At 35.8% G+C, this 12174-nt stretch overlaps 1 protein-coding gene across 3 annotated transcripts in view; it reads left to right on the plus strand.

The window, feature by feature from the left end:
- The first annotated feature begins 3241 nt into the window (after positions 1-3241).
- LOC107654410 (tumor necrosis factor receptor superfamily member 1B-like) overlaps positions 3242-12174 on the plus strand; it is an 11842-nt gene continuing 2909 nt past the window's right edge. For 2 of the 3 annotated variants that reach the window (XM_016441454.1, XM_016441455.1), the window contains exons 1-6: positions 3242-3454; positions 8121-8214; positions 8364-8489; positions 9382-9540; positions 10359-10449; positions 10532-10794. In XM_016441454.1, coding sequence (XP_016296940.1) covers positions 3392-3454; positions 8121-8214; positions 8364-8489; positions 9382-9540; positions 10359-10449; positions 10532-10794 — 796 coding nt within the window. In that variant the 5' untranslated portion in view covers positions 3242-3391. Of the gene's footprint in view, positions 3455-7959; positions 8025-8120; positions 8215-8363; positions 8490-9381; positions 9541-10358; positions 10450-10531; positions 10795-12174 lie in introns of those variants that run through there. The other variant, XM_016441456.1, reaches the window with a different exon arrangement.

The raw sequence follows: 12174 nt of genomic DNA on the forward strand, positions 1-12174 counted from the left end.
ATTTAGCCTTCTCAAATCATCACGACTTGCCTAAAATAAAATCTATAGATATAAAACAGTTCAAGCATATAACAATGTTTAAACGTTAAACCTAGATAAATGTGCGCTTGGACCATAGTGCGGCCCGGTGGAAAAAAAGGCTGAGAACCATTGGTCTAATCTATCATTCTATTTACTGTTCTTTCTATCATCCTGTCATTCTTTCTATCATTCTATCTATCATTCTATCTATCGTGCTGTCATTTGTTCAATCATTCTGTCTATTCTATCATTCTATTTACTGTTCTTTCTATCATTCTGTTCTTTCTATCGTTCTGTCTATTGTTCTATCATTCTATTTACTGTTCTTTGTATCATTCTGTTCTTTCTATCGTTCTGTCTATTGTTCTATCATTCTATTTACTGTTCTTTCAATAAATCGTTTTTTCTATCATCCTGTCATTCTATCATTCTGTCATTCTTTCTATCATTCTGTCTATTCTATCATTCTATTTACTGTTCTTTCTATCAATCGTTCTTCCTATCATCCTGTCGTTCTTTCTATCATTCTGTCATTCTTTCTATCGTTCTGTCATTCTTTCAATCATTCTGTCTATTCTATCATTCTATTTACTGTTCTTTGTATCATTCTGTTCTTTCTATCGTTCTGTCTATTGTTCTATCATTCTATTTACTGTTCTTTGTATCATTCTGTTCTTTCTATCGTTCTGTCTATTGTTCTATCATTCTATTTACTGTTCTTTCAATAAATCGTTCTTTCTATCATCCTGTCATTCTTTCTATCATCCTGTCTATCATCCTGTCATTCTTTCTATCATTCTGTCATTCTTTCTATCATTCTGTCTAATCTATCATTCTATTTACTGTTCTTTCTATCATTCTATCTTCATTCTGTCATTGTTTCTATCGTTCTGTCATTCTTTCAATCATTCTGTCTATTGTTCTATCAAGTCGTCACCTTTATTTGTATAGCGCTTTATACAATACTGATTGTGTCAAAGCAGCTTTAAAGTGTCACACAGGAAAACAGTTTGTCAATAATGCAAGAGGACAATAGAAAACAGTCAGTTTTTCAGTTAAAGTCAGTTCATTGTTGATTCAGTGATGTCATCAGCAATCAAGCCGACAATGTTGCCAGAAATTAAGTGTCCCCAACTAAACAAGCCAAAGGCGACAGTGGCAAGGAACCAAAACTCCATCGGTGACAAAAATGGAGAAAAAACTTTGGGAGAAACCAGGCTCAGTCGGGGGCAGCTCTCCTCTGGCCAGATGAAACCAGCATGGTGTGGTTTAATTCCAGGCTGCAACACAGGTCAGATTGTGCAGAGGACTCGTCTGGTTCCCGTGGACTTGTGCCGATGGCCGACGAGGTGATGAGGTCTGTCTCTAGAGCTCGTCTAGTTGACATGGTCTCCGCTGACATTCAGGGCTATAGAGGTCGTCTCTAGGACAGGTGCTGATGATCCACCATTTGATCTGGATATGGACTGTATCCGTGTGGCTACAGTGACCTCGGAATAAGAATGAAACAGACTAATATTAGCGTAGATGCCATTCTTCTTATGATGTAGCGAGTACATCGGGTTATGGGAACTGTTCCCGGTTCCGGTTGACCTAACAATCCTTTAATGGACTTTAATGATAGAAATGTGATAGTGTATTATGTGTATGCTAGGTTAAAGAGATGGAAACAACGCAGTTGATTTTGATATTCTAGGTATTATCAAATGGCCAGAGTTTTGAGATCTCAGCGGACGTGAAGGACTAATGCGATATGAGCTCGCTCAGGTATTGAGGAGCTAAACCATTCAGGGCTTTATAAGTAGTAATTATCAAGATTTTAAAATGTATGCAATGTTCAATAGGGAGCCAGTGCAGAGTTGACAGAACCGAGCTAATATGGTCATATTTCCTGGTTCTAGTAATGTTCTATCATTCTATTTATTGTTCTTTCTATCATTCTGTAGCTCTTTCTATCGTTCTATCTACCATTCTTTCTATATATCATTCTGTCATTCTTCCAATCATTCTATCTATTATTCTTTCTATCTGTCATTCTTTCAATCATTCTGTCATTCTATGTATCATTCTTTCTGTCTGTCCTTCTATCGTTTTTTTCTAGATCTATTATTCTATCTTCCGTTCTTTCTATCAAACATTCTATCTATAATTTTTTCTATCATTCTGTCATTCTTTCTATCATTCTATGTATCATTCTTTCTGTCTGTCCTTCTATCTATGTAATATTTCTTATCTATCTATCTATCTATCTATCTATCTATCTATCTATCTGTCTATCTATCTATCTATCTATCTATCTATCTCTGTCTGTTTGTCTAATACACACCTGTGTACCTGTATAGTAAGACAGAGCACTTAATGGATTTACAGTCATGGCCAAAAATATCGGCACACTTGGTAAATATGATCAAAGAAGGCTGTGAAAATTAATCTGCATTGTTAATCCTTTTGATCTTTTATTAAAAAAATTCACAAAAATCTAACCTTTCATTGGATAATAATAATGTAAAATGGTGTGAAATATCATTATTAAATAAATGTTTTTCTCAAATACACGTTGGACACAATTATTGGCACCCCTATAAATTCTTATGAGTAAAATATCTCTGAAGTATATTCCCATTCATATTCACAATTTTGCACTAATGCACGGAGAGAAGGAGAGGTTGAGTGGCTAAAGACTCTCCAAGGACCACAGCTGGAGAATTGCAGAAAATAGTTGAGTCTCGGGGTCAGAAAACCTTTTTAAAAATTGTCAAACAGCACCTATATCACCACATGTTGTTTGGGAGGGTTTCAAGAAAAATTCTCCTAGCTCATCCAAAAACAAACTCCAGCATATTCAGTTATCAGACACGACTGGAACTTCAAGTGGGACTGGCTTCTATGGTCAGATTAAACTAAAAAATTAGCTTTTTAAGCAAACACTCAAGATGGGTTTGGTGAACACAGGGATAAAAAGTACCCCATGTGTACCATATTTTTGGCCATGACTGTATATGTGTGTATGAAGCCCGTGGAATGCTTATATTTTTAATTTTTCTAATTTAATATGTAACATTTGAGTGACTGAACTGAAAATTTTACATCATTTTCACAAATATAGAAACCTCAATTATTTCTTCTTCATTTACCTCATAAGTGTTATTTTCCCTAAATCCTTATTCCCAGGTTTAAAGAGTTTTCGACTCCAAAGTACAGGAGGAGCTCATGTCGCTCACTTCAGAGGTCTGCTCTCAGTGCTCTGTGATTGTGTCAAACCCGCTGTCGCTTCCTGGTTGCAGGGGGGACTGCCGTGCAACATTTCCGGGACGCGGAGAGCGTGAGTGATGGTCAGTCGGAATTCAGTCGCGAGGGTCGTTGAAGGATAATGCTGATTCTCATCTCACGGTTATTATTTATGGCGGCGGTGTGGCGCGTGGCGGAGGGGAAGGTAACGAACAGGTTTATATGTGTTGCGGACAAACGCAATGTTATGATTCATTCTTATACTTACATGACTTTCACAAGTTTGTTTTGGTAAAGCTGAAAAGATTCTTCTGAAAAACACTAAACGAAAAACAAACGTTATTCTCGGATTCTAAATGTGAGTCGTAGAAATGAAAGATATATTTATTTTCACTTATGTTCTGTTCTTGCGCTGCTGGGATTTCCAGCAGAGGTTGCGTGCTTGGCTGGTGTCTCAAATCATAGCGAGCTGCCTGCTGTTATGCGTATCACGTGCATAGGCTACTTTAGGGCGCTTACTACCTAGACTGCATTATTGGACATATGCGAAACCTAGTGTGCTGCCTACGTAGACAACATTGTGGGTGTCACCGTCATAGTGACCTAATGAACTACATGTATTGACATCTTATATAGGCATTATAGACAACTTAAAACGTAGCGTGATGCATATTTATGGTTTTGGGCATCTTGGACAGCTACCTAAATCATATTTGTTGGGAATGATGGAAAATCTAGTGACCTGCCTTCCTATACAGCATATTTGGGATCATAAAGCATAAAGTAACTTCCTGCATAGACCGCATTTTTGAGTGTGCATCATAATTATTTCACAAATAATGTGCCCACACAGCATTTTTTTGGGCACAACATTGACAAAGTGAGTCACCTACCCAAACTGCGCTCTTGAGCATCATGGGTATCTTAAAAAAAATAGTGTGCTGACTTTAGAAAACATTTTGGGCATCTTGGGCATAAGCACCACTCTACTTAGATTCAGCAAGCTTGTGTGTTTTTTTTGAGAACGGTGGTCGACATGAAAATCCAAATGACCTGCCTACCTAGATGGCATGGGCATCATAAAACATAATATATGGCCTACATAGACAGCATTTCTGGTTGTCTTTGGCAAACCAAAACGAGCTGGGCATCATAAGAATCTCACAGCTAGTGTGCCTACACAGCATTTTTTAACACAATATAGGCAAATCAAGTGAACTGCTTGACCAAACTGCAATTTTTAGCATCATAAGTATCTTAAAACATGGTGTGCTGCCTAGTTAGACAGCATTGGGCATCTTGGGCATAAGCACCACTCTACATAGACTGTATTGTCATAATGGGCATATGCAAAACCCAGCAATCTGCCAATCTAGACGATATTTTTGGGAAAAACCGAATGACCTGCCACAGCATTTTGAGTGTCTTTGGCAAAACAAAGTGTGCAATGATCGGGCATGGGATTTTTTCTTAGTTTGAAGAACTTTTTTACACTTTAAAATTTTGTGGAACCTTTTGTGGAATGGAAAGATTCTGTGGATGTTCTTTATGGAACCTTTGATGCCAATAAATAACCTTTATTTTTATGTGTAGGTATCTTAAAACATAGTGTGCTGCCTATTTAGGCAACATTTTGGGCATCATGGGCATAGGCGAAGCCTATTCATCTACAGTACTTACATATATAGTATCATTTGATATAAGCGAGAGGAAAAACCCAATGAACCCTAAAGGTTTTATAAACCCGCAGTTTTAGCCATCATAACCTAGTGTGCAGCATCTCTGGGCATCACGCAAGTGCTGTCAAGAAAGGAAGGATCCAGTAATGTCAAGTCGTTTTTCTAGCTAGTTTTTCTTGTGGTCTAGATTGAGAAGGTGGGGAGTTCACGTATAATGCAGTTTAACTAGAACACATCTGCATACTTTACCACATATCAAGTGAGCATGTAAATGAAGTGTTGTTAAGCAGCCTTGTTTTCTGTGTTTCTGTCCGTTTAGTCAACTCTTTAAAAAGTTACACCTCAGGTTCCACTTGCTCTACTTGTTGTAATACCACTTACATGATCTATAAGTCATGGGGAAATAAACCTGCTGTGACTGAGAAATGTGCTGAAGCTCAGAACAAAGAGCATGCAGTTGCTTAAATAATAAAAAAGATTCATGTACAGATTACTGAATGATCTTGGTAGGCTGCATGCATTTTTAACAAGAAATACATGTGTGCTTTTGGCATTCACTGTGTAAATGTGTTTGGGCGTGTTGGTGTAATCTGCTCAGAGAAAGGCTTTTACTCTGGTTTGGTTGGCTGTAAAGATAAGCGCTCAGTCTCTGTTCTTCAGTAAAGCGCACTGTTGCATGGCGGAAGTCTGCTGGCCTGTATATGTGGGTCGTTTCCCAGTAACACACCTCAGCAATTTCCTCTTAACATCTTGAGCATTTGAGAAGACGTCAGTGGTTTTAGAGATGATGCAGTCATTTTTCGTAATGTCTAAGCTGTTCGATTATATCAGGATGTGCATTTCTTGCAGAAATTATTTTCATAAGCTGAAATTTTTATTTGAAGTCATCTTTAATGGTAGCCCTTTCATCTCAGACAGTTTCTTCTAGTCAATTATAAATGAGTCATTTGTAAGAACCCACCATATAAAGTGAGTGTGTCTTTCGATTACGACAACTCTTAAATCATTCTGTGCATTTTGGTCTGTGGCGGAAAGCGCAATTCTCCAGCAACTTCCTTTTTAGAATCAGAGATCAGTAATAGTGCTGATACGGATTGAACAATCTACGAGGGATTATGCTGAATCCATCTTTAACCATTTGAGGGTTCGCACTGGGAGTCATGGGAAATACTAAACTTTTGAATGTCAAATGCGATTTGTAGTGATTTAATGTTAAATTTGACTGCATCAAAACACTTGTTTCCATGGGAACTCACTGCAAATAAACATTTACTCTTGACTGCTGCAAGAAATATAATAATATAATTTTCTTTAAACATAATAAAATTCGTTTTTTTTTTTTTTTTAACATAGATTCTGAGGTAAATGTGACCTGGATAGGTTTTGTAAGATTCACTTTAGTGGATATCAAACAGTCTAAAAAAAAATATATATATAAAAATTCTAGACACTATTTCAAATATATGGAAGCAATTTGTGACTTTTTATCTCACAATTCTGACTTTTTCTTGCAATTGTTTCTCAGAATTGTGATATAAACTCAAAATTCTGACTTTATAACAGAAAGTTCTGACTTTGTAACTTTATAGTCTGTTAATTAAGAGATGTAAACTTGCAATTCCGATGAAAAAAGTCACAACTACCTTTCTTTTATTTTTTATTCCTTCCACACAAATATGCTGTTCATATCATTTAATATCATAAATGACCTCTTGGCAAATTTGATCTGTGGCAAGTTCTGCAAACAGATAAACAAATTCAAGCTGGACTTTTAGAGCAGTCAAAAAGTTCCCAACATTTTGCAAAAGTCCCTTTGCTTTTCCTCTGAAGAGCTTTTCTGGTTTCCCGATCCGAGTTTCCCAGTCATTATTATTTCTCCCTCACTAATTTGCACGTTATTATTTAGCTAGTTAACAGTCATTTCCTTCTGATTTCACTTCTGCTTTTGATCTCCTCCGCTCCGCCCTCCTCCCCTTCTGTCAGTGTTGATCATGTTTACATTCATTTGGAGTTCTGCATGGACACTTACCGCACATGGACACCGCAGAGTCTCTGTATGCATGCAAATCTGTCAGGATAGACTCAGTATAGTGGTCAGAAGGTCATTAGAGGTCAAAAATATCAGTCTTTTATCTTTGCCACTCTCCATTGCCCTTGGCCCATTTTGGCTATTCGTATCAGTTCACATCAGTTTCCACTGCAGAAATACCATGCGTGTGGTCCACCTCTTCACTGCGTAGGTTAAAGGACAGTCAAATATGATGTCAGTTACTCTTCATTCTGTCATTTCCGAATAACTACTGACCAGCTTGACAATGTGATAATGCAAATTTGCATTAAAGGGGTCATATGATGCTGCTAAAAAGAACATTATTTTGTGTATTTGGTGTAATGAAATGTGTTTATGCGGTTTAAAGTAAAAAAAAACACATTATTTTCCACATCACCAAGAGTTTGTAACACTCCAAAGAGAAAGGAAAAATTGAAATCGCATCATATGACCCCTTTAACATTTTTCAGATGAGTAAATATTGTGCCAACATAAGTGTTTTATATCAGGAAAACTCTGTATGTCCCATTTCCCTATATTTACATCAGTAACAGCATGGAAAAACCCAAATGGTATCGCAGATCTGAATGTGTCAAATTAGTGGCGATTCCTGTTTGTAGTGATCAGGATGGCTGTTGACTGATATTATGCTAAGATTTATATAACAATTACATTTTTTCAGATATTATTTTACAAAAGCTTATTTTTCAAAATTGTTGTTGAAAAAAAAAAACGATGCACAGAAATGAGTAGCTTCTTGCTGACACGAAAGGGAATGTTTCTGTTAAACTGCCAAATGACTAAATATCATCCAAGTCTGTCACTTGTTACTGAGCTTCTTTGTTGTAGCTGACAAGTGCAGATCTGAAACTATCACATCAGCGTTTTCAGTACAAATTGATATTTGTGCTTGCTTTGTCTGTTTTTGACATATTTCATGTCGGTGAACCTTGTGCAAACGCCTGCGCTAAATACCCTTGTAGCAGCATTAGCATCCCTGAGAAAAGATTTAAAGAGAAGACATATATTGTGACTATGAGGAACTGGTGGGTAGTGTTTCGTTCACAAGACAAGTATCTGTTCCTGAGAATCCAAGGAAAGTGTCACTGATATTTTGGGCTTTTTCCTCTTTGTTTTCACAGACACCTCCGCCATATAGATCATCTGGACCATGTAATACAGCCTTTGAATATTACGCCAAAAACCTGGGATTGTGCTGCAGTAGATGCAAACCAGGTATGTCATAAACCAAGGGGAGCGTGGGAGAGAATGTAAACATTTGTGTTCATAAACTCATTACTTGTTGGTTTACGAGGCCAAACTATCACTGTTTTTGTGATGTTTAGAAGCAACTCCAAGTTCTGAATCGTTTATATTTATTCTAGGGACTCATCTGGCAGTTATGTGCACTAGTAATTCGGACACCATCTGTGAACCCTGCCAAGATGGACAGTACTCTGAAAACATGAACCATTTTTCCAACTGTTTCTCTTGTCCAAAGTGTAAAGATGGTAAGTTGGCTATTTTAATGAAGCACTCCGCAATGACAAAGTCTTGTTTCAGTATTAATCTGGAATTTGTATATGTCTTAAAGAAATTAAATTCGGGCATAATTTACTTACCCTCTTGCCCTTACAAGCCCTTATGAGTTTCATTCTTCGATAAACCACAAAATGAGAAGTTTAGCACACTTTTCTGTTCAATGAAAGTGAATGGTGACCAGAGGCTACAAAAAAAAAAAAAATATATATATATATATATATATTCACTATATGACTTGCACTATATTTCAAGTATAATCTGTAGTCTTCTGTTCAAACCTCATTTGTGCAATCTGAATATGAACATGTAGAGGAGAAAAGGGTTAAATTTCTGACTGTTCCTCACACAAAGCTACAGTATGTCTTCCGAGTAAATGATGACAGAATTTGCATTTTTGCATAAAATATTCCATTTAGAAAATTCAATCCAAATTGTATTATAAAATATAAATGTACAGATTAAACATAAACATGCTGATTTGTTTTACCATGTAGTTTTATATCACAGTCTCTTATGAATTTACAGTAACAGTTTACAATAACATCCCATTAGTTAATGTTAGTTAATGCATTAACAATGAGCAATACATTTGTTACAGTTTTTATTAATCTTTGTTAGTTTATAAAAATACAACTGTTCATTATTAGTTTAGTTTAGGTCCATTTAATAATATATTATGTTGAAATTAACATGAACTAAGATTAATAAATGCTTTAGAAGTATTTTCATTCTTAGTTCATGTTAACAAATGGAACCTTGTAGTAAAGTGTTACCAGATTTACTTGTATTATTATAATATTGCATTTTTTCCATTGAATTTTTAAAAGACTTAACATGTTGCTGTCCATTTCTTCTTGTTAGTGAAAGGACTGATGTATGGCACAAATTGCTCTACTGATACCAAAGCTGTTTGTGTTTGCAAGCCCGGGATGTTATGTTCTAAGCGTAATTTCAATAAAGAATGTGAGGAATGTAGAAAATATAGATCCTGCAAACCTGGTGAATATGTCATGAAAGAAGGTAAGAGGCAAAATAATCTAGCTACTGTACACAAACACTTAGAAGTGTGTGGTCAGAATTGGAGTTGTGTAGCTTTTAGCCTATGCCTGTTAGCTTTAAACGCATCTAAACAAGTAAAAGTTGACGAAATTCAAACGACGAAAGTCTCTTCTTCTGGGAAAAAAATATTGATGACTCATTGGATTTTGTCCAATAAAATGCTCTCTAGTATTCAAATGCCCCTCCCCTTAATATCTACACTCACTAAAACCACAAATGTGACCCTGGACCACAAAACCAGTCTTAAGTCGCTTGGGTATATTTTTAGCAATAGCCAAAAAATTCATGCCAATGAATTTTCTTTCATGCCAAAAATCATTAGGATATTAAAGATCATGTTCCATGAAGATATTTTGTAAATTTCTTACCGTAAATATATCAAAACTTAATTTTTGATTAGTAATATGCATTGCTAAGAACTTCATTTGGACAACTTTAAAGGCGATTTTCTCAATATTTAGATTTTTTTGCACAAATATTGTCCTATCACAAAAAAAATCTTTATTCAGCTTTCAGATGATGTATAAATCTCAATTTCAAAACATTTACCCTTATGACTGGTTTTGTGGTCCAGGGTCACAAATAGGAAATGATTTCCTAATTATTGGCTATTTAAAAATATATCTCTGTGCCCCAAACTTGCATTTTCATTGGGAAATACATCAATTTATCCAGTCAAATACATCAATACATCAAGTCATTTGATGCATTATTTGAACATTTGTTTTAATAGGCCAGTTATACATGCTATCATCATTGTGGTGTGTTTGTGAATGCAGGATCAATTTCATCTGATGTCAAGTGTATGCCGTGTCCGTCTGGAATGTTTTCAAACCACAGTAATACTGAGCGGTGTAATCCACACACACAGTAAGATGCAAATGGAAAGAAAGACTCATTACTTACAAATACACACACATGCATATGGCTTATTTGTCTTTTTCTCTGTTAGATGTGAAGGCAGGTCAGTTTTAAGATCCGGCAACTCTACAGTTGACACACTGTGTGAGATGATGCCACCATCAACAGCAACAACAACAAAGGCTCCTCTTCAGAGTTCACCCAAGCCTACTCGCCCCAAAGAACCGAGTAATTTTAGGGGCCAAACGCAGGAAATGCAGCGCATGAACACCTCCACCACCTCATCTCTAGCTCCATCGAGTAGAGCGACATCAAGCACACCAGTGGGTCAAGATGACATGATCTACTTCACTGGTAAATATGAGGCCATGCTACTAGAATTTAGTTTACAACCCATATAGAAGTACCAAGGTGTTACCATGGAAACCATGCAAAGATGTTTGAATCAACCAATCAGAATAAAGTATTACAAAGTGCCAACTTTAATAGAGTGCAACAGTGTCCGCCCACTTTTTCAACAGCTTTGATTTCAGAAGTATTTTTCCCAAAAGGATTTTTAAAAAGTGTTTTTTAAACAGTTATATGCAATAAAACAAACCAACCAGCTATGCAATGAATCACAATATTACAAACTTTAATTTGAAGCAAAAAAAAAGACAATAATTGTGTACTTAATGTTTTTAATAAGGGGAAAAAATACAATCCGATGAAGCATTATGAATTACATAATCTCATTAAAACTGATAGATAAATATAAAACAGTTGTTGAAACAATATATTTTGTGTTTATTGCAAAATATGCATAACAACTATTTAAGTTGTTTGAGAGTGTAGTATGATTGACTCTATACCAGCTTACAGAGAACATTCTCAGAAGATTCTGGTAAGGTTCTCTTGAAGTTCTGAATAAATGCTCTTGCTGTAACATTATTAGAATGTTCGTTCAAAGTTATCCGGTCTTTAATAATGTTCTAAAAACACTCAAAAACCTTTATATGTTATTTAAAAATTTGGACATTTGTTTAACGTTTTTTAAACGTTACTATTCGTTTCAGAATGTTCAGAGAACATTCAAAGTAACATTACCATAATGTTTGTAAAATGATAAAATGGAATGTTCATATTTGACCAAGAAAAACATTTTTAAAATGTTTAAAAAACTGGACATTTAGAGAACATTCAGAAATGATGTTTTCATAACTCACTGGGAACGTTAGCGAAATGTTCTTAGAGCATATTTTTGTTAGCTGGATTTATATCATTCGCAATGCTTCATGGGAGTGGATGGGAGCTAAAGAGTTTTTTGGTGCGAATTTGCTTGTTGCAGTTCCCCAGTTGGTTGAAATTTCTCTGCAAAATCATGAGTAATGTAGGTTTTCACGAGTTCTGCTGTTAAACATGATTATTTAAAGAATAAGCTGAAATAACGCGGGCCGATGGCTTCAACAAAAGCATATACCATTGTAGCTTACAGCAGGTCTGTTTTCAAGGATTTGCAAGTTATTGTTAAAGGGGTCATATGATGTTGCTAAAAATAACATTATTTTGTGTATTTGGTGTAATGAAATGTCTTTATGCGGTTTAAGGTTAAAAAAACACATTATTTTCCACATACTGTACATTATTGTTTCTCCTCTATGCCCCGCCTTTCTGAAACGCGTCGATTTTTACAAAGCTCATCGTTCTGAAAAGCGAGGTGTGCTCTGATTGGCCAGCTATCCAGTGCGTTGTGAT

The sequence above is a fragment of the Sinocyclocheilus anshuiensis genome, unplaced genomic scaffold (genome assembly GCF_001515605.1).
Source record: "Sinocyclocheilus anshuiensis isolate Anshui unplaced genomic scaffold, SAMN03320099.WGS_v1.1 scaffold527, whole genome shotgun sequence".
NCBI lineage: Eukaryota > Metazoa > Chordata > Actinopteri > Cypriniformes > Cyprinidae > Sinocyclocheilus > Sinocyclocheilus anshuiensis.